Source organism: Podarcis erhardii, assembly GCF_964252035.2.
Source record: "Podarcis erhardii genome assembly, chromosome: 9".
NCBI classification, from domain to species: Eukaryota; Metazoa; Chordata; class Lepidosauria; order Squamata; family Lacertidae; genus Podarcis; species Podarcis erhardii.
In genome coordinates this window covers 62,417,106-62,435,652 of record NC_138512.1, presented here as the reverse complement: position 1 = coordinate 62,435,652, position 18,547 = coordinate 62,417,106, and the positions used below count along the sequence as shown (strand labels likewise).

The 18,547-nt window shown below is 42.0% G+C and overlaps 1 protein-coding gene and 1 long non-coding RNA gene across 8 annotated transcripts in view; one reads left to right on the top strand and one right to left on the bottom strand.

Moving 5' to 3' along the window:
- LOC309350485 overlaps positions 1 to 18,547 on the bottom strand; it is a 737,064-nt gene that overhangs the window by 682,412 nt on the left and 36,105 nt on the right. The window lies entirely within an intron of this gene.
- The window catches only part of GRID2 (glutamate ionotropic receptor delta type subunit 2), an 833,811-nt gene that overhangs the window by 808,548 nt on the left and 6,716 nt on the right, over positions 1 to 18,547 (top strand). Inside the window, exons 15-17 of one of the 7 annotated variants that reach the window (XR_014160292.1) lie at positions 12,849 to 13,089; positions 14,765 to 14,819; positions 16,303 to 16,380. Coding sequence is in view for 4 of the 7 variants with exons in the window: in XM_081876716.1 (XP_081732842.1) it covers positions 12,849 to 13,089; positions 16,303 to 16,380 (319 nt within the window). In the remaining 3 variants the exon portion in view is untranslated. Of the gene's footprint in view, positions 1 to 12,848; positions 13,125 to 14,639; positions 14,820 to 16,302; positions 16,381 to 18,547 lie in introns of those variants that run through there. The other 6 variants (XR_014160293.1, XR_014160291.1, XM_081876716.1 and 3 more) reach the window with 6 other exon arrangements.

The window sequence follows — 18,547 nt, the reverse complement described above, 5'->3', positions numbered from 1 at the left end:
AATTAAAAAGAATGATCTTTCTCCTCTTCTTCCCTCCTTAACTTTTAACCTAAATATCACATTGGGCTAAAGAATTATGTTGACATTTTTAAAAAAGAAAATCACTCCTAGTGTTCCCCTTTTTGCCATTATGGCTTCTGCCTCCACAGGAACCATTACTGAATCCTTCCCAACAGCCCTATATATTTCTTAGCTTGGTTTCATAATGCCTATTATCTGTTCATTTGGAGCACAGCTACCATATTAGGAAAGATCATGCCTGCCAGTTTTGTAATGAGTGCTTAACTTTTGCAACTTTAGCATAAACATATAACACATATAAAAATATTAAAGTTCACTAGTCAGCATAACTCTTAAGAGCCACAGAGATGCTAATTGGATTTTCCTTCTCAATGGTAAAGCAATGGCACATTGCTTCAAAAGCAGGTCAAAGATCCTGGATCCCTCACTTATTGATTTTCTTTTCTGCAAGAAAAATGATGATGTTCAAGCAGAACTCATTAATTAAAAGCCTATGTACCAGTTTGATTTTTCCATGTAACTTGCCTCTAAGTAATAAGGGCAGGGGCAAAGTCCTACTGTCCAGCTTTCTGATCCAAAATCCAATTGACCATAATGAGTAGACTCTTCCTCCCTTATTCTCACTGATTAAAGAGAGCTCATGTGTTGCCATAGAAATATTGTTGGGCTTGGACTAGAGAACTATGGGTTCAAAGCAACACTCAGCAATGCTACTTGTTGGATTACCTTGGACCAGTTCCCATCTCTCAGCCTTAACTATCTCACAGCTTTGTTAAAGAAACAACAAAATATTATAGTAGAAATAATACTGAAATTAAGTACTCTTAAACCCACTAATTTCAGTAAAAGGAAATTAAGCATGTGTTTTTAAACCCTACCATTGACATAACTGAGACTTAAAGATGCTTAATTTTGGCTGGATCACACCAATGTTTGGCAGAGTCCTGTTCCAGCCTTTTGAGTCAGACTAGGGAGTTGTTCAGTAGTGTCAGCAATCCAACAGGCTTAGGTAGGAAAGGAGCTATACTCTCTTGGGGGACTAGGAGCAAGTCTTGCATTAATAACTGAGGCAGAAACTGAGGATTTAATCATTCAACCTGGATGCCCTACTCTTCCTGGAGTACTTGTGCAGTCCTGATCCTGGTCCTTCTGGGTAGGACTCTGACAGAGGATGCTTTGTGCTGCAAAGCAAGCACTGAATCAGTGGGACCAAACTTAGGACTTATCTCACTGCTTTCACTGTTCTTGGTGTCTGTAGGGCATAGGATCAAGATTTAGGGGATGAGTCCAGTTGGATCACATTAAGTCATCTTCTGCAGTTTCCTTAATGGATTGCTGTATTTGGATATATGATCTCAGGCGCTTCCTCTTATATCCCACTTTATAGCCCTGAGATACTCTCAAAGCAGCGTACAAAAATATATCATAGTAAAAATGATATCCCTGTTGTGAGCAGGATTACACAAAGGGCATTTCCTGCTCTCCACACTTAACTTTTGACCTGCTCTTTCAAGGCACAGGTCTGTGCTTAAGAGCTCTGCTATCAAGCATGGGGGGGGGAGTTGCCCCAGAGCTTTCCCCATGAAAACCCACTCTTTTCTGCTCAATAGAAGCAAATGTCAATTCAGGTTTTAAGTGGATTGCCATTTGCTCCAAGTGAGCTTTAAAGAGCAGGTTTTTGTGGGGAAAACTCTGGAGCAAAAAAAAGGACACTCGGACACAGAGCTTGTATGCATGGACTGTGCCTGAAAAGAGTGGAGAAAAAGTAAGTGTGGATAAGCCCCAAGTCTTGGTCTATCTTGCCGCTGTCCTATGAGGCAAAGGAGGATGTTATTGAGCCCTTGATGGAGGCAACTCTTTGCCAGGCAACAACACCCACTGAGGTATTCTGAGGAGGGTCTGAGCAGTTGGATCTCATGTTGGACCCCATGTTGGGGTCCTCCTCTGATGGGGTCCTCCTCTGATTAACTAGGACTCTGGTTAATTCTAGCTCCAGGGGGAGGCAGGTTCTCAGTGGCAGAGATGTTTTGAATACAGAAGGTTCCAGGTTCAATCCCTGGCATCTCCAGGTAGGGTTGGGAAAGACTCTCTCTCTGAAACCCTGGAGAGCTGCTGCCAGTGAGTGTAGAGGCAATACTGAGTTAGGTGGACCAATGGTCTGACTCAGTATAAGGCAACTTCCTACACTCATCAGATCATTGTTTACATACACTGTGATGAAGGTCCATTAAAAGCAATGGGGCTTAGCAACTGATCCTATTAAGATGTGGCATATACAGATCACTCTGGGATGTGATTCTGAATTGTGTTCACTTGGAGAAAATTGAAAGGATCTTTGTTTGCAAATGGCCCACCTTTCAGACTGAAAGTTGACACAAAAAGCTGGCTCATATTGTTGATTGCTCTGGTATTAACAATCACAGGGCCTAGTACTGAACAGCAGAAGAGATGCACAGAGGACTGGGCCATAAAACAAGTCTATGGTGGTGTTTGCACCTGTAGCTTCCAGGAAGGTGGATCAAGTAGCAGCATCTCACCAGGCTCTCAGGCTCAAAGTGGTATTTCCCATAATTGGTTACCTTACCTTATAAACAGGAATTGCTGTGGATTGTATTTGGTTAAGTTTTACTCAAAGCCCCAAATCAATGTCCAATTTGAATCAAATATCCAAACTGGACAGGCCCTCAACACAGGCTTGCAATCTTTAAAAAAGGAGAGAGCCACAGGTGGAGGGGAAATGAGGAAAGGGGCACAACTATGGAAGGGAGAAAGGAAGTTAATCATATTTTGATGGATAAAGACAGTAAGGTGATGGGAAGGGCAAAATGTGGCATGAGAAGCCACCCCTAAATTGCTTCTACCAAAGCACGTATTCTTTAATAATAATAATAATAATAATAATAATAATAATAATAATAATAATTTATTATTTATACCCCTCCCATGTGGCTGGGCTTCCCCAGCCACTCTGGTCAGCTTCCAACAAAATATTAAAATACAGTAATGCATCAAACACTAAAAGCTTCCCTAAACAGGGCTGCCTTCAGATGTCTTCTAAAAGTCTGGTAGTTGTTGTTCTCTTTGACATCTGGTGAACTAAAACCCCAATGATGTCAGTGTTAATAGGGATGGCATTGTGAACCAGAGCAAAAAAAGTGTAAGCGTATTAGAGAGCCCCCCTGTTGCCTTTCTAAAACTGGTCAAAACCTATTCTAATCCCTTGTTCTGGTAACACTGGCAATGCACATTCATGACTCAATGTAATGAAGTCATTTGATGTTTACTATAAGAGCCCTGAGCTTAATGAATTTATAATATTTATGTTAGTCCCTTGGGAATAACTGCTGGGATAATATTTAAGATTGGTAAATGGACATTCACATTTCTATTCTCATTTTCCTCTGGGCGGCCAATAAATGAAGAGACCTTCCGTGCATCCTTTTCATATTAAAAGTACGCAGAAGATCTTGATTATCAAATTTTCTCCAACTTTTAGAAATGAAGTACTCAGCAGAATAACAAAGCAAGTTTAAGAAACTAGCATTACATTTAAGAATTCCCTCCAGTGCTTATTCCAACAATAAACATAATGAATATCTCATTTCATATTAATGTGCACACTCTTCATTATAGTTTAATGTTGTGTATTCATCTTTTTTTAGACAAGAAGAAAAGTCCAGTTCTTCAGTTAGTGCTGAGCCAAAGTGTGGAAGGTGTTTTTCACAAATTCATTATCCTCCCATCCCATAACAAGCACCCTCCCTTTCAGCAAGTTTTGTACCCGTTCATGAGGGTACAAAACGGCTAAGGGAACTGGGCATGTTTAGCCTGGAGAAGAGGAGGTTAAGGGGTGATATGATAGCCATGTTCAAATATATAAAAGGATGTCACATAGAGGAGGGAGAAAGGTTGTTTTCTGCTGCTCCAGAGAAGCAGACACGGAGCAATGGTTCCAAACTACAAGAAAGTAGATTCCACCTACACATTAGGAAGAACTTCCTGACAGTAAGAGCCGTTCGACAGTGGAATTTGCTGCCAAGGAGTGTGGTGGAGTCTCCTTCTTTGGAGGTCTTTAAGCAGAGGCTTGACAACCATACGTCAGGAGTGCTCTGATGGTGTTTCCTGCTTGGCAGGGGGTTGGACTCGATGGCCCTTGTGGTCTCTTCCAACTCTATGATTCTATGATTCTATGAACGATCAAGAAAGAGCTAACAATGCGACAGGTATCCCTGTTGCTCACAATCCAGCCACACACAGTGAATTAACTATGGCAGAATATAGATGCCAGTGTGCATGCAGATGTCCAGACTGTATGGTCTAATGCTTGTCACCATTCACATCCTGCGACAATTTGTCATGAATGACTATGTGCAACTAGAGCTGGATTGGGGTAAAAATATTGCTTGGCGACTGTGTTAAACAATGAAACTACCAACAAGAATAGTTTATGTCATGTATCTCCCCCAGTATTTATTATTTTCTTTATACAAGTATTTATATACAGTAACACCAATTCAAACAATATAGCATGCTGTTACACAGCAGTATATAGACACTAAAACATGAGCACCATAAAATGATTAAAATGACTATTTAAAAAAGCAACAAACTGAACAGTTGCATAGGCCTGTGTGCATAAAAAGAGAAGCCTGAAAATCAAAAGTGAGAGTACCCGCTAAATCTCTGCTATAAGATTGTTCTACAGCGTGAGACTGGCAACACTAAACTCCTGGCTTCTGGTGGAAGCCAGTCTGTAACATGGGGGACAACTATCCTCCAGATGATCTCAGTGATCAAGCTGGGATATAAGGGCTCAGGTGGTGCTTATATAAAGGATGCGGGTGGCGCTGTGGTCTAAACCACTGAGCCTCTTGGGCTTGCCAATCGGAAGGTTGGCGGTTCGAATCCCATTGCTCTGTCCCAGCTTCTGCCAACATAGCAATTTGAAAGCACACCAGTACAATTAAATAAATAGGTACCACTGCAGCAGGGAGGTAAATGGTGTTTCCGTGCCCTCTGACACTTGTTCCATTGCGCCAGAAGCGGTTTAGCCATGCTGGCCACATGGCCCAGAAAGCTGTTTGTGGACAAACTCTGGCTCCCTCAGCCTGAAAAACGAGATGAGCGGTGCACCCCATATTCACCTTTGACTAAATATCCAGGGGCTCAGGCAGTCCTTAAAGAATCCTATACCCAAGTTTTTCAGGCTTTTATATAAGAGCCTGGAACTTATTCTGCAGCATATGTTACAGCCAGTGCAGATGTCACATTTAGCATAGGTGTTAACAACGCCATCCGCCCCCATCCACAGCCTAGCCACTGCATTTGGCACTAGCCAGGGCTTCCAGAGCAGCCCCATGGGCAGCCCCACAAAAAGTGCATTGTAGTAATCCAGTCTCAGTGTTACCGATACATGGATTACAATGGCCAGATTATCTCAATCCAGATATGGCTATAGCTGGTGTACCAGACGAAGCTGATAAAGGGCATTCCAAGCCACAGAGGTCACTTCAGCCTCTAGTAGCAAATATGTATTCTGAAGCGCCCCAGCTCCTTTGTATAAAGTGCAACCCTATGCAGAACAGGCAAGTGCCTACCTTCCAGGCGGTTCTGTATACATTAGAAGGGTGTACAGACATTTGCCACGACTCTTGAGAAGTTGGGTAATGAATTGGGGTGGGTGGAGAATTGTATAAATAAAAACTACCAAAACAATTTTGCTGAAAAAACTGATATGGTTGTCATCAGCACTCTAATTGCTTAGAAACATCATTTCTCATATTCTGTCAGTACGGATGTCACTCTGATAACTGAATGACTTATGATAATTTATTGGGAACTGCTATAGCCTTGTAGTGTAAGGAAGAATTATTATTCCAGCTTTACACCCAGATGATTGAGAGCCATTAGAAGCCCACAGTGCAAAAGAAGGGAGTTTTTTAATACAAAAATAAAAATATCCTTTGGCTTCATATTTTAAGTTTTTAAAAGAGAGCTTCTTAAGCACTCATCTTGGACTAAAATGTGAACCATTAAGGTTCAAATGTTTGGGGAGTGAAACATGACCCTATATGACTTTCCCAGTGCAGTGTATGGCGTTCAGCCCAGGTACCTTTAAGTAACAAGCAATACCTATATTAATCACCAAGAATTGAAAATCAAGTAGAACTAGTGATCTATTGACCATACCTAGGACCATGCCTGGTGAAAGTAAGCAAATAACATTACATTTGAAAGTGTAACAGAGTGAGGCAAAGAAACAAAAACCAAGGAATTGAATTCACTACCTCCCCTAACCCAGAATATGGCTTCTCATATGTTCCAATCCAGAGAATAAAGGTACTCCTGCCCGAAGGCCAGTCGTGTCCGACTCTAGGGTTGCGCGCCCATATCACTTAAGAGGCCGGGGGCCAGCGCTGTCCGGAGACACTTCCGGGTCACATGGCCAGCGTGACGAAGCTGCTTTGGCGAGCCAGCACCAGCGCAGCGCACGGAAACACCATTTACCTTCCCGCTATAAAGCGGTACCTATTTATCTACTTGCACTTAGGGGTGCTTTCGAACTGCTAGGTGGGCAGGAGCTGGGACTGAATGGCGGGAGCTCATCCCGCCGCGGGGATTCGAACCGCCGACCATGCGATCGGCAAGTCCTAGGTGCTGAGGTTTTACCCACAGCGCCACCCGCGTCCCATAATCCAGAGAATATGCATATTTAAATGAGCATCCCATATTTGGGTGGATCCAGACTACCTGTGCTTAGGTTTCATTGAGAACAATAGGGGAAATTAGTTCATTAGTTTCCTGATTGATTTTATTTGGGAACCAACTAACATTAGTTCCAACCCACTGTAAACAACATGCTTACAGGTATAATGGTCATGTAAACCTATATTCCGTTCTACTTAAGACCCAGTACTGTCAATTGTCATTAGGGACAGAAATTGCATGAATGCAACACTACTGGGTTACAGCTCAAGGCCAAATTACTAACACAACCATCCCCACCCCGCAGTGTTGCAGCAACTAGTTCATGCTTTGTTAATGGGAAGCCCTCTCCATGTGGAGTCAAATTATTCCCATGTCATTTTACAGAAGCTTGACTTCTCGCACTTCCTCTCATCATTGGTTTTCAATGAGGAAAAGCAAGCAGCTGAAATAATGTCTTTCAGCTAAGATGCCCTGTTACAAGGAACTGGCACGCCACCTCAAGCCATCTGTGAAAAGAACTTGTGGTCCCTCTATGAATGTGGCATTAAGCCTCTCTGAATCTCAGTAATGTATGACCTGGATTACTAGAAAAAGAAATGCTAGTGTATATTCACAGAGGTGCTGTTTGCTGGAATAGCACTTGCATTCCTAATAATGCCACCTCTTATCTGAATACCAGCAACCACTAATTGGCACACTGTGCCCAAATAAATGCACATGCCTTAGATATGGTATAAACCTGTGCAAGGCAAGCTTGCTGTGCTGGCATTGTCATAGTGCAATTGTTTTATGTCCTAGCCTCTTGGGACTCAGCTATACTGCTGTAAATAAAACAATTTAAATGTATTGCAAAGTGCAATATACAATGTGACACTAGATGGTGACAGTGAGCTGTGAGCCAAATTCAATGTGTTTTTCAAAAGGTTTTTTTAAACAAGAATTTTCACAGCGTCCAAGTTTCCACCTTGGAACCCAATCTATGTTGGACTATGCTCCTGATTCTGGTCCAAAGGGACTCACACATAGCTTTCCTTCCCCACTCCCTCTAATTTCTGGATCACACCAACTGGAGCCTAACCCTTGCAAAGACACGACAGCTGTGCCACTATTATATCCATTTCCCAGGGCCAAACGTCATATACCATTCCGGCCAGCAAAAATGTATTTAATCTAGGGGATCTCTCCTTAGAATAGATTCACATTGTATGCAGTCTGGGAAAATGGAAAAACACTACAGACCTGCATGCCCATACACCCCAAGCACACATAACATTTTATACAAACCAATCACAGTATATATACATTAGGCTGAATACATCCAACCCATGCAAACTGCCCACCACAAAAAAATTGATGAACTGAAAACAACATCATAATTGTGTATTTGTGCATGCACTTAGGCCTTAGGTTATGTGAAGGAATTTGTGTGGGCCTGATGTTCCTGTTTGTTGTATCCCCCTGGCACACACATGCTAGAATTCAGCGTGATGTGACTCTTATAGAGATCTTGTTGGAGTAAATAACATACAGGGTGTGCCTCTGCTCAGTGGCTTTCCATGATGACAGTTCCTATCCTCCTTTATCATTACCTGTGCTGGCTGGGGCTGATAGGAGTTAGAGTCTAAGTACATTTGGAGAATTATAATGGGTATCTGCTCAGAAGGAAATCCCACTGTGTTCAATCAGTGGCAGAGCTTCATGCTCTAGCACCAGGGGGTGGAGAGCAGGTGGGGCGGGGCTGGCGTGCATCCTGGGGGTGGAGCACGCCACCTTGGGGGCATGACGCCCAGCGCAGGTGGGGGACAGCCGTGATGGCACCCCCCTGGGATCGCACTGCCCCCACACTCCTCTTCCTCCGCCAGTGTGTTCAATAGAACTTACTCCTGGGAAAGTGTGCAAAGTATTGCAGCTTTAGGATGCAATCCAAATCCCTAAACCTCTTGGTGGGGCAGAAGCAGTAGAAGGGGACAGGACAACTTTGTACAGCCCCTGCACCAGCTCCAGGCGAGTGCAGCACTCAGATCCAAAACCATTAGGTTAAGGCAGCAAGAGCAGCTCAGGATCCAGCAAATCTCTGGCCAGCTCATACCCATCCACTCCCTGCCCTCGGAAAACCCTGCTTGGGGACTTTCTGCTAGCAGGGATACTTCCAAGCTTCTCACCCACCAGATATTTGGCAGACAGAAGGGGGAGATTGGTGATGGGTGGTGGGAGGCCTGTTCAATCCACACACACATATATATACACACACATACACCACATAGCCAGGAACAGTGAGGGAGTTTGATTGCTCTTCCAGATTCTCTGCAAGTCTTTCATCTCAGGAGTAAGTGCTGATGAAGTAGATCACATATGAATGAAGCACAAGGTTCCGAAACATCAACAGAGCAAGCCATGAAGAATTTTGTATCCCATACCCCATTCTTTATGTCAAGAATGTTCATGATGTCTCGACTGAACAGATCCAGTTGCATTGGGGATCACTTGAGTACCACTTCCCCATCTCTGTGACTGCATCTTAACTGTGGCAGTGAATATTCAGAGCACTGATCCAGCCCTGAAACATCCATGTCCCATTATTTGATGTATACTGTTGATGTCCCCAGCTTTTGGGCTGATTGGACAACTGTCCATTCCCACACAGTGTACCTCTGCCCTGCTCCTTGTTCCTTTCCTTTCCTTATCCCTGGACTAAAGCTTGGAAAGTCTGAGCAGCTAGTTTTTTTGTTTTGTTTTTACTGGGGCAGGGATGAGGGTTTACAGTTCCAAAGTCTGAGGGAACCTGGTGTACTTGATAGCTCAGAAAAAACCAAGTGTTAGCATGTTCAAGTGATGAGGCACAGGTTTGCTGCTTAGCTGAGAAACATGTACTTACTCTTCATGAGTGCTGGAGCAGTGAACATTGTTTTTATGTAGAGGCTGCCATCTTGTGGGACATTTGCACATTGCAAAAAAAAAGTATGTTCTTAGCTATCAAATTAAGGTTGACATTGCCTTAGGTCTCTCTTTAAAACACTGCTCTCAGTGACTAATGTTATCCTCCAAAGCATCCTCCATTATTCTCTCAAACAAACCCCGCTGAAAATTAGTAGAGTTTGTACAGCAGAAAGGTCTGGTGGTAGATTTCTCTTAAGCTCACCAACCTCAGCACAAATTAGTTCCTCTTATTAAATGACTGAAATAAATTGCCAGAACAACCACTGATTTTGTGAAGGGCAAATCAGATATTACTTTTGGTATCAGAGAACAGATAGACAGACTAGTTACCTTCATTCGACTGTAATTTCCCTTGATACATCATTTCCCTAAATGAAGGTTATAATCGCCTCTTTCCATATCTACAACTCCTCTGCTTAGTTATGAAATCTTTATCTCTGAATTGTGCATATTTTTGATATCTGGAAAGAGATCTTTCCCATCCATTAACATCCATTAGTGGGCATACAATTAGACATAATTCTGTTTCAAAGAGCAACTTAATGTTCAAGTATCAGACACATAAAAGTCTCTCCTACAGAAAAGATGTCTTGTGTCATCAGGAATTATACAGGCAAATGGAACAGCTTTTTAGTAATGAGAATGGAGCAATTATTCTGTAACTGAATGTATAAAAAGAGAAAGGAGCAATGCATTGGTCTAAGACAAAATGCACATATTCAAGGCCAAAAAGAAGAGACTTTCATGCCACCATTAATATGATAGAGAGCATGTGATTTTTTTCCCCCCCTAACAAGACAATTTGGAAAAATAAAGATTACATGTGAAAAAATCCTTAGTTGGTTGTTCTTTAGAACACAGGAGCAAGTGGCTAGAACAGAGACTGTATATTGAGCTAAATTTAAATTGCATTTAAGCCCAATTGATTTCAATGGGAGAAATTTAAGCAGGTGCTTAAAATCAATAAAAGTGCTTTTTAAAGCATGGCCTAGTTTGAACACATTGAGACTGCAATTGACTGTATTCCAGGTGCTTCGCAGTAGCTGGGAAAATGGGAGTCAGGGCAGGGAAAGTCTTCCTTCCCATAAACTCCTGAGGCCACTGAAGTGAGCAAGCCTCCATCCCCATTAGCCATGTGGGATGGCTGGCAACCTGTAAGACTAGCTCAGCTGAATGAGTGGTCGAGGGTCAGCTCAAGGCAGTTGTCCACCATGCACTCTTGCTTAGTCAGGCTAAGGATACACTCTGAAATAGTGTTGAAACAGTGTTCTTCCATATCAAACCATTTGTGCTTTGGGGGCTGCCTACAACACACTTCACACTCGCATTTTTTGCTGCATCATTAAAGTGACTTAAAACCTGATCCTAAACACAATTTCTTGTAGCCAGCTGTGAGTTAGTTATGCTTAAGTGTCAGCAACTTCAATGGGGTGCATGAATATTATAGTACAGTGGATTGTGGCCATCATATGGAAATCATTTCCATGGATTCAGATGGAGCTTACATCTCATAATATATTCAGGACTGGATTATGAAAGCACACAACTGCTTTCTACATGGCAGTTGCACGTTTTTAGCATCAGCCTGGCCATCTGAAACTGGTTGTGATGGCTGTATTTTACCTCCACTGTCAGAGGTATTATGCGTATGTGCCTTTTGATGAACTGAGTGGAAGACAATGAGGCATGAGGGTGGGGAGGGATAGCGTGTGCGGATCCAGCAGTGCTTGGTTTGTTTTATGATTGTTAGTTTGTTAATGTTGTGTGTGTGAGAGAGAGAGAGAGTGTGTGTGTGTGTGTGTGTGTGTGTGTGTATATACACTGCATCACAGTGTGGTATGCTGGTTTGACATCAACTGATAGGAAGCACCTACAGAGGGTGGTGAATACAGTACAATATATTATGGGCTGTCCCGTGAATCCACTGGATGAAATAGCAGAAGAACGTTTCCTCAGGAGAGTGAGGAAAATTCTCAGGGATGATTCACACCCTGGCCAGCACTTTCTTGATCTCCTGCCCTCAGGCAGAAGATATAGAAGCATGATTAGTCGCACCAACAGGGTAAAGAACAGCTTCTATCTGTGGACTGTTAGGCTGCTGAATGAAAAGATAACAACAGGGCAACTAACTTTCGGGTTTGGTGGGTGTGCGTCAGTAAACGAGGGGAATTAAGACTAAGAGAGCTGAGTGGGGGGTGCTCGTGTAATCTCACAGTATACAAGTTGTACAAGTGACAATAAAGTATTTCAATTTATTTCAATTTCAATATATGGTGATTATGAGCGCTGTCATGCTTTGTGAATTTTATAAGATGACTTTTCTTGTGGTTGTGCTGTATAGCCTTTTTTAAAAGTTGTTTTGCTAATAGTGTTTTACAGAAAGTGGTTGTTTTACTGAGGATTTGTAATTGTTTTACTGAGGATTTGTTAATTATTTTATATGATTTGTGGTGTTCTGTTTTCTTGCTTATTGTTTTTAAGCCACTTTGTGACTCGTTTGAGTGAAAAGAAGCACAGAAATATAATGAATGAAAATGAATAAAATGAATACCACTTGCTGGGAACCACAGGAGGTGGCATGGAGTGCTGCTGCGCTCATGTCTGACTTGGAGGCTTCCAATGGACTGTGGACTAGATGGACCATTGGTGTGACCCAGAAGGCTTGTCTTACATTCTAGATAGATGTCATGGGACAGCCATAGATGCAGCCCTCTAATACAGTGGTACCTCCAGTTGCGGGCAGGAGCCGTTCCAGAGCTCCGGTCAGATCCCAAGGTTTCCACAACTGGAGGGACCGCTACTGCACATGGTGAAAGACCACTTCTGCACATGTGCGCGGTGCAGTAGAGCGTTTCTGCGCATGCGCACACAGCAAAACACTTCCAGGGGTGCCACTTTCACAACCCGAAGTTTATGTTACCCAAGGGTAACGTAAACAGAGGTGCTACTTTGATTTGTCAGCAGCACTCGTTAGTGAGACTGCTTCAAGTCACATGAGCTGGATATCAGAATGCATGCTTGGCCAGCCACTTCAGGGATATTTTTGCTTTCACGCATATGAGATCTGTTGAGCAGCATAGGTTTCATCTTGGGAAAGTCTGGGCTTGGGCTGTACAGCTGTGTAAGGAATTCTTCATTATTGCCAATGAGATTTTGAATGACTCTTGTAATTTCTCCCCAAGGATTCTAGAACTTCAGCAGAATGGACACATGGACCTACTGAAGCATAAGTGGTGGCCAAAGAATGGCCAGTGTGACCTGTACTCCTCTGTGGACCCTAAATATAAAGGAGGAGCTTTGGACATAAAGAGCTTTGCAGGTGTATTTTGCATACTGGCTGCTGGGATTGTTCTCTCCTGTTTAATTGCAATGTTGGAAACATGGTGGAATAAAAGAAAAGGCTCACGGGTTCCTTCAAAAGAGGTATGAGACCCTTCCATTTCATCATAGCACTGGAGGTGAGAAGGAAAATGTGTATTCTGAAATGTTTTACTATAGCCTTCTAGTAGTATATCCCTCTTAATCACCAACATGTGGGGGGAAATTGCCTGCGGGCCAGAAGTTCCTCACCACTGATCTAAAAGAACTGTTTTTTTCATATTTTGTAATGGGGAAGAGACCCAAAGGCTACTTTATGTGTGCTTGGATATACCCAGTGGGGTTTGTTTTACTTCTACCCCTTTGGATAGCAGACCTCAATATCATACCTCAAATGGCTTCTGAAACCCCTTCAGTTTCAAAAGAAGTTTTCAATTTGGAAGGAGAGGCTGCTATTGGGAAACACCAGCCCCAGGGCCACCTTGGCCATATGGTGGTTTCATTGTATCCAAGCCACTGGGTTCAAATTTGGTTCTTGTTACCAGCCCTTGGTGATTTTAATCATTGCAAGAAAAAAAATTATCATTTGCTTTCATATTCTTAACACCGTCTAAGGGCCACTTCACAATTACATATTCGGATGTACACCTGAACTGTTTTAAGTGTACATCTAAAAATGTAACATGCAAATGCAATGAACATGTGTTGGCAGACACATGTATCATCCAGGTACACTAATCAGTGAACTGTATTGGCTGCTGCTCCTTACTGAGCGCACTAGGTGTGGCAAGCCCAAGTTTGTTTCTGCATAATGTGTGGAATGGCCCTAATAGGCATTCATTTGCTTTGCAGAGGTCCATCTGTGCATCTCACTCAAAAGAATGGTGTGCATCTATAAACCTCACCATCATCTAAGAATCAAATGTAAACTAGAGCTTGATTAACCAGCACTGAAATGTTTAAGTCTATTTCCTAGCATGTTTGGGTGTAGTGTCTCTCCACTTTTGAATCAGTCTTTTTAGGGAGGCTTGACATTTATCAAGGCACATGTGTGTCTGTGCTTTTAAGTAAGAGTACAGAAAAATGGAGAATGTAGCAGCACCAGCAAGCATAGGGTCTGATTAATCACTCTACTATTTAGAAGGAACTTGACCATTATCCTTGTGACTTACTTCTGAATAAAAAGGGGAGGACCATTTAGGTATTTCAGATGTTGCAACATTTCAGCTTGGGTGTGGTGGCAAGTAAACACTTGCTGTAAAGTGGTCCCTTGGTCCTTTATATCATGATTTGCTGGCTTGCAACTTGAGTCTTAAAAGAGTTCAGTGAAGTTTTATGTAAACTAGAACTTCACGTGGAAATTTGTGCTGAATATCCCCTCTATCCAAGGTACAGGGTTCATTCAGTGCTACAACAGTTATGAACCAATGTTAACAATCATTTTATCATCCATTCAGTCCATTGGCTGAAGGGCAATGAGAAGGGCAGCAGAACCCAAAATTGGAAGTCATATTGGGCTGCTGCCTTGTGCTCCAGAATGCAAGCTTCTTCTTTTTTTAAAAAAATGTACTGAAAATTTGCCTTATGGTTGTGAATATAACTTTCCAGCTGTGAACCAAAATAACCCACGCAGTCATGTCTGCTTGTGTCTGCAGACAGCCTTAAACAATAGCTCTGAGAGAAGTGTGACCTGTCCCCATTAATCTCAATGGGATGTAAACTCTGAAGCCTGGTGATAATTTAAATGTCTGCATTGTTGAATATTTCACTGTTGATCAAGGCACACGTGAAAGAAGAGGAGCAATCATTTTATGGAGCTATGCACAAACCATCCTGTGAGTGGTGTCTCATTTTGATGTCTTGAGAGGGTGGAGTGTGGGTCATGGGGTGGCGTTTGGGCAAATATCACCCCTAAGTCTTTCCCCTTGTTTTCATTCTGACATCAGCTGAGATAATGTATCATTCTGTAATGTCACAGACTCAGCAGTGACACTGAAGAAAATCACAAAATACCAAATTTGAATAAAATGAAGGACAGACCCTATCAAATAACGGAATGTAATGTTAGAAATTAGTATTGAGGCATCATACAAACCAAGGGGAGATAGCATGGTGCCCAATGTTCAGAGATGATGGGAGTTGTAATCCACAACATCTGGAGGCCACCATGTTGTCTACTCCTAGCATAAACAGTAATGTATCTGAGCTCAATAGTACCTCTGGAGCTCATAGGTACCACTTCAGTTGAGCCATTTTTGGAATGTAATAGAATCAGAAGCCTAGTCAGGGAGTCCATGCCCTAGTACTGATTTAATGCCACAATTGTCGCTGACTGTGTGCAAATGGTCTCTCAAAATTCTCCATCCTATTTGTGGGCAGGGAAATTGGGGTGGGGGGGGCTATTTCACTGTATTTTTCAAGAGGCAAGAAGAACTTCTCCAAAAGTTTCTTGGGGATGGGTCTCCCCATTAGCAAAACCAGTAGCACAGCTTATTTTCTTCATTGTTGCTACCACTGCAAGCAACCATGGCACCAGCTGTCTTGCCAGTCTAGCCATCATTTTGCATCACCCAAAATGCCCCTGACCTACTGTCAGTCCAGCACATTAGTACAGGGCACTGTGGGGAGGGCAGCAGACATTTAGAAACAAATGGGTTTTTGCATTGCTTGCCCATAGATCAAATGAAACGAATAGGCAATGTTGAGTCACCTTTATATTAAAATGGCCCACTTTCTAGCTTCCATCACAACATTCAAAATGGGTAGTTGTAGGGAGGAAGGGTGTTCTTAGCAACACTTGTGAAAATGCTACAGGTCCAACATTGGAAAAACAATGAAAAATGAAGGTGGCAATATTCTAATTTTATACAATTTGCTTAACTGGACCATTATTTGGACTGTTTCCCTCTTACCTGCTTCTGGTCTTAGCTCATGGCTGTTCTGCATTTTACAGGGCAGCCTTCCCCAACCTGATGCCCTTCAGATATTGTCAGACTGCAGCTCCCATCTATTACTAGCCAGTATGGTCAATGGTCAGTGATAAAGGGAACTGTGATCCAAAACATCTAGAGGGCATGAGACTGAGTAGGCTGTCATAAAGTAACTTCTTTTAAGGCAGATCTCTTATCACTTATCAGACTTAGAGCCTATCTTACTTTGTTACCTCTATCACTATTGCTGCTAAGTCTCAAGACATCTCTGCCATCACAGAATGATACATGTTGAGACATCAGTAATGGCCAAAATAAAAAATTGGATTTCACCATGACTAGTGTAAGTATTGAGAGTGTCACTGTAAATTTATTTCTATGCTGAAAGATTAACAGCGTGGCAAAGGATGAAGGGGATCTTCAGTGCATATTTCCAGACGAAATACAATTTTGGAGTCAAAATCTGGTCAGTCTTGAGTTAATTCATCTATTGTTGGACCAACTAATTGTTTTAAATGTTGCAAGCTTTCAAACGTAGGCCCACATTTCTTGTACTAGTGCAGTGTGGTTCCCACGAAGACATGAATTGTATGGCTGCCATATTGTATGGCATGTTGTTTGTGTGAAGTGGCCCCATGTGATGCAGGCAAATTTTAAATATGTTGATGCAGCACACACAAAGAGACTGGAAATGAAGGGTTGCACTGATGTGGTTAATACTGGCCCGACCCACATTTGATACTGCTACACACAAGCAGCATACCACATGGTATGGCACTCATATGATTTGTCATCATCGGAAGACCAGCCACATTGATAATGCATCAACCACATTCTTTTTCACATATGGAAATTCAGAACAAAATAGTACAAATATGTACTGCTATATATTTAGACTGACAGTTACATGATGATGGGATTTTATACTCTTAACATAAAGGTGGTGAATATAGGTGAATTACACATGAAGGTTCCAATGCATACTAGGAGTTCAATCTTCTCAAATTATCTCACCAAAGGGGCAATCTCCTATGTACAGAGGATACATGTGCAGAGTTGCTGTTTGTGTAAGTTAATGAGGAAGCCTGCACATACAGGAGCTCCATGCACACAACACTGTGCACATGAGGCTCTAAATTTGTAAATGAATTAGTATGTGTAGTTAGGTTTCCCTGCATAAATACCTGGAGGATCTGGTTTCTTTAAGTTTAACCACTTCAAAGATGTGGTAGGAAATGGGGAAACAATGCAGCTAGTGAAAAAATAGTAACCAAAGAATAAGGCATGCCCCTGCCCCTGGTGCTACTCACCTGAAGTGTCTAGAAAAGTGTGTAGAAAGAGACTGTGGAACTATGCTTCTGGTTCTGATTGTACATGACTTCTTCTCTGCCATCCACACTAATATTACCATGGATGTCTGAGGCAGGGAAACCTTTATGAATGCGCACACCTTTACAATCAGGGCTCTTGGATCCAGAGAACCCTACATGTCTTGAGGCAAGGGGATCCATGCATAATAATGGATGAACCAGAGCCCTGGCCCCATATTACCTTTCTCCATCCTTTGCCCATTTGAGCAAGTAACACAGAAGGGGGCTTTTGGTTTTCACCTTTCTGAAAAAGGTTATATTAGCAAAGCTGAATATTAATTTGGAAAGCGCACACAGTACAGAGTCAATACGTGTTCAGTGCATATTATTTATAATTACTTCATCTTTCTGTTTACTTTTCTACATGTTACTAGTCAGTGATTAGTAGAGTTAACATACAGGTGTTTATACTGAATTTTGCAGGGATTTTGCAGAAATTTTTGCTTTGAAAACAAAACAAGGAAAAATATGAGCAAGTCATCATATTTTAAAGTAACTTCAGTGGAGTCACTGCAGTCCTGCTTTTGGCCAAGTGAATAACAGAATCTCTGGCATATTGACTACCAGAAAATATTAAATAGGGTAACATGTTATTTCTTCCAAAATATTCAATTAAGCATATACATGTACTAAATAAGCACTAAATAAATATTTAGTACTGCTGGTACTAAATAAGCATGTTTTGCTACTAAATGAACCAACTACTATAATTAGGCATCTAGCATTACTTACAAAAATATTAAATAAAAAATTCGTTTTAACATGAGTCACATTTTATTTCAAAATATAAGAGCTTTTCCATTTAAATTAGAGCTCAGGAACTTGTGGCCTTCCAGGTGTTGTTGGACTACGGTTCCCATCATGCCTGACCATTGACCATGCTGGTCGGAGCTTATGGAAACAGGAATCAAACAACCTCCAGAGGGCCACAGGTTTCCCATCCCTACTGAAAATTCAGCAAAATCACCAATAGGTGCTGCTTTGAGTTGTTGTTATTCAGACAACACAATTCAAAGGAGCAGCAAACTAGAGCACAGCAGGCAAAGATCTTGCTAGTTTGTTCCAGTCAATATGTGAAATTCAGCATGTGATCTCAAGGGCTCACAATTTTTCCTTATTTCTCCATGACCATTCTACACAAAGCACACAGTACTTCCTGTCTCTAATATACTTTTGTGCAGTTCCCCCCTCCACAATTTCCCCATGATCTTTGTCTCCATTTCCCCGTATTTTTCCTGTACTGTTTGCCTTGTGTCTCTTGCA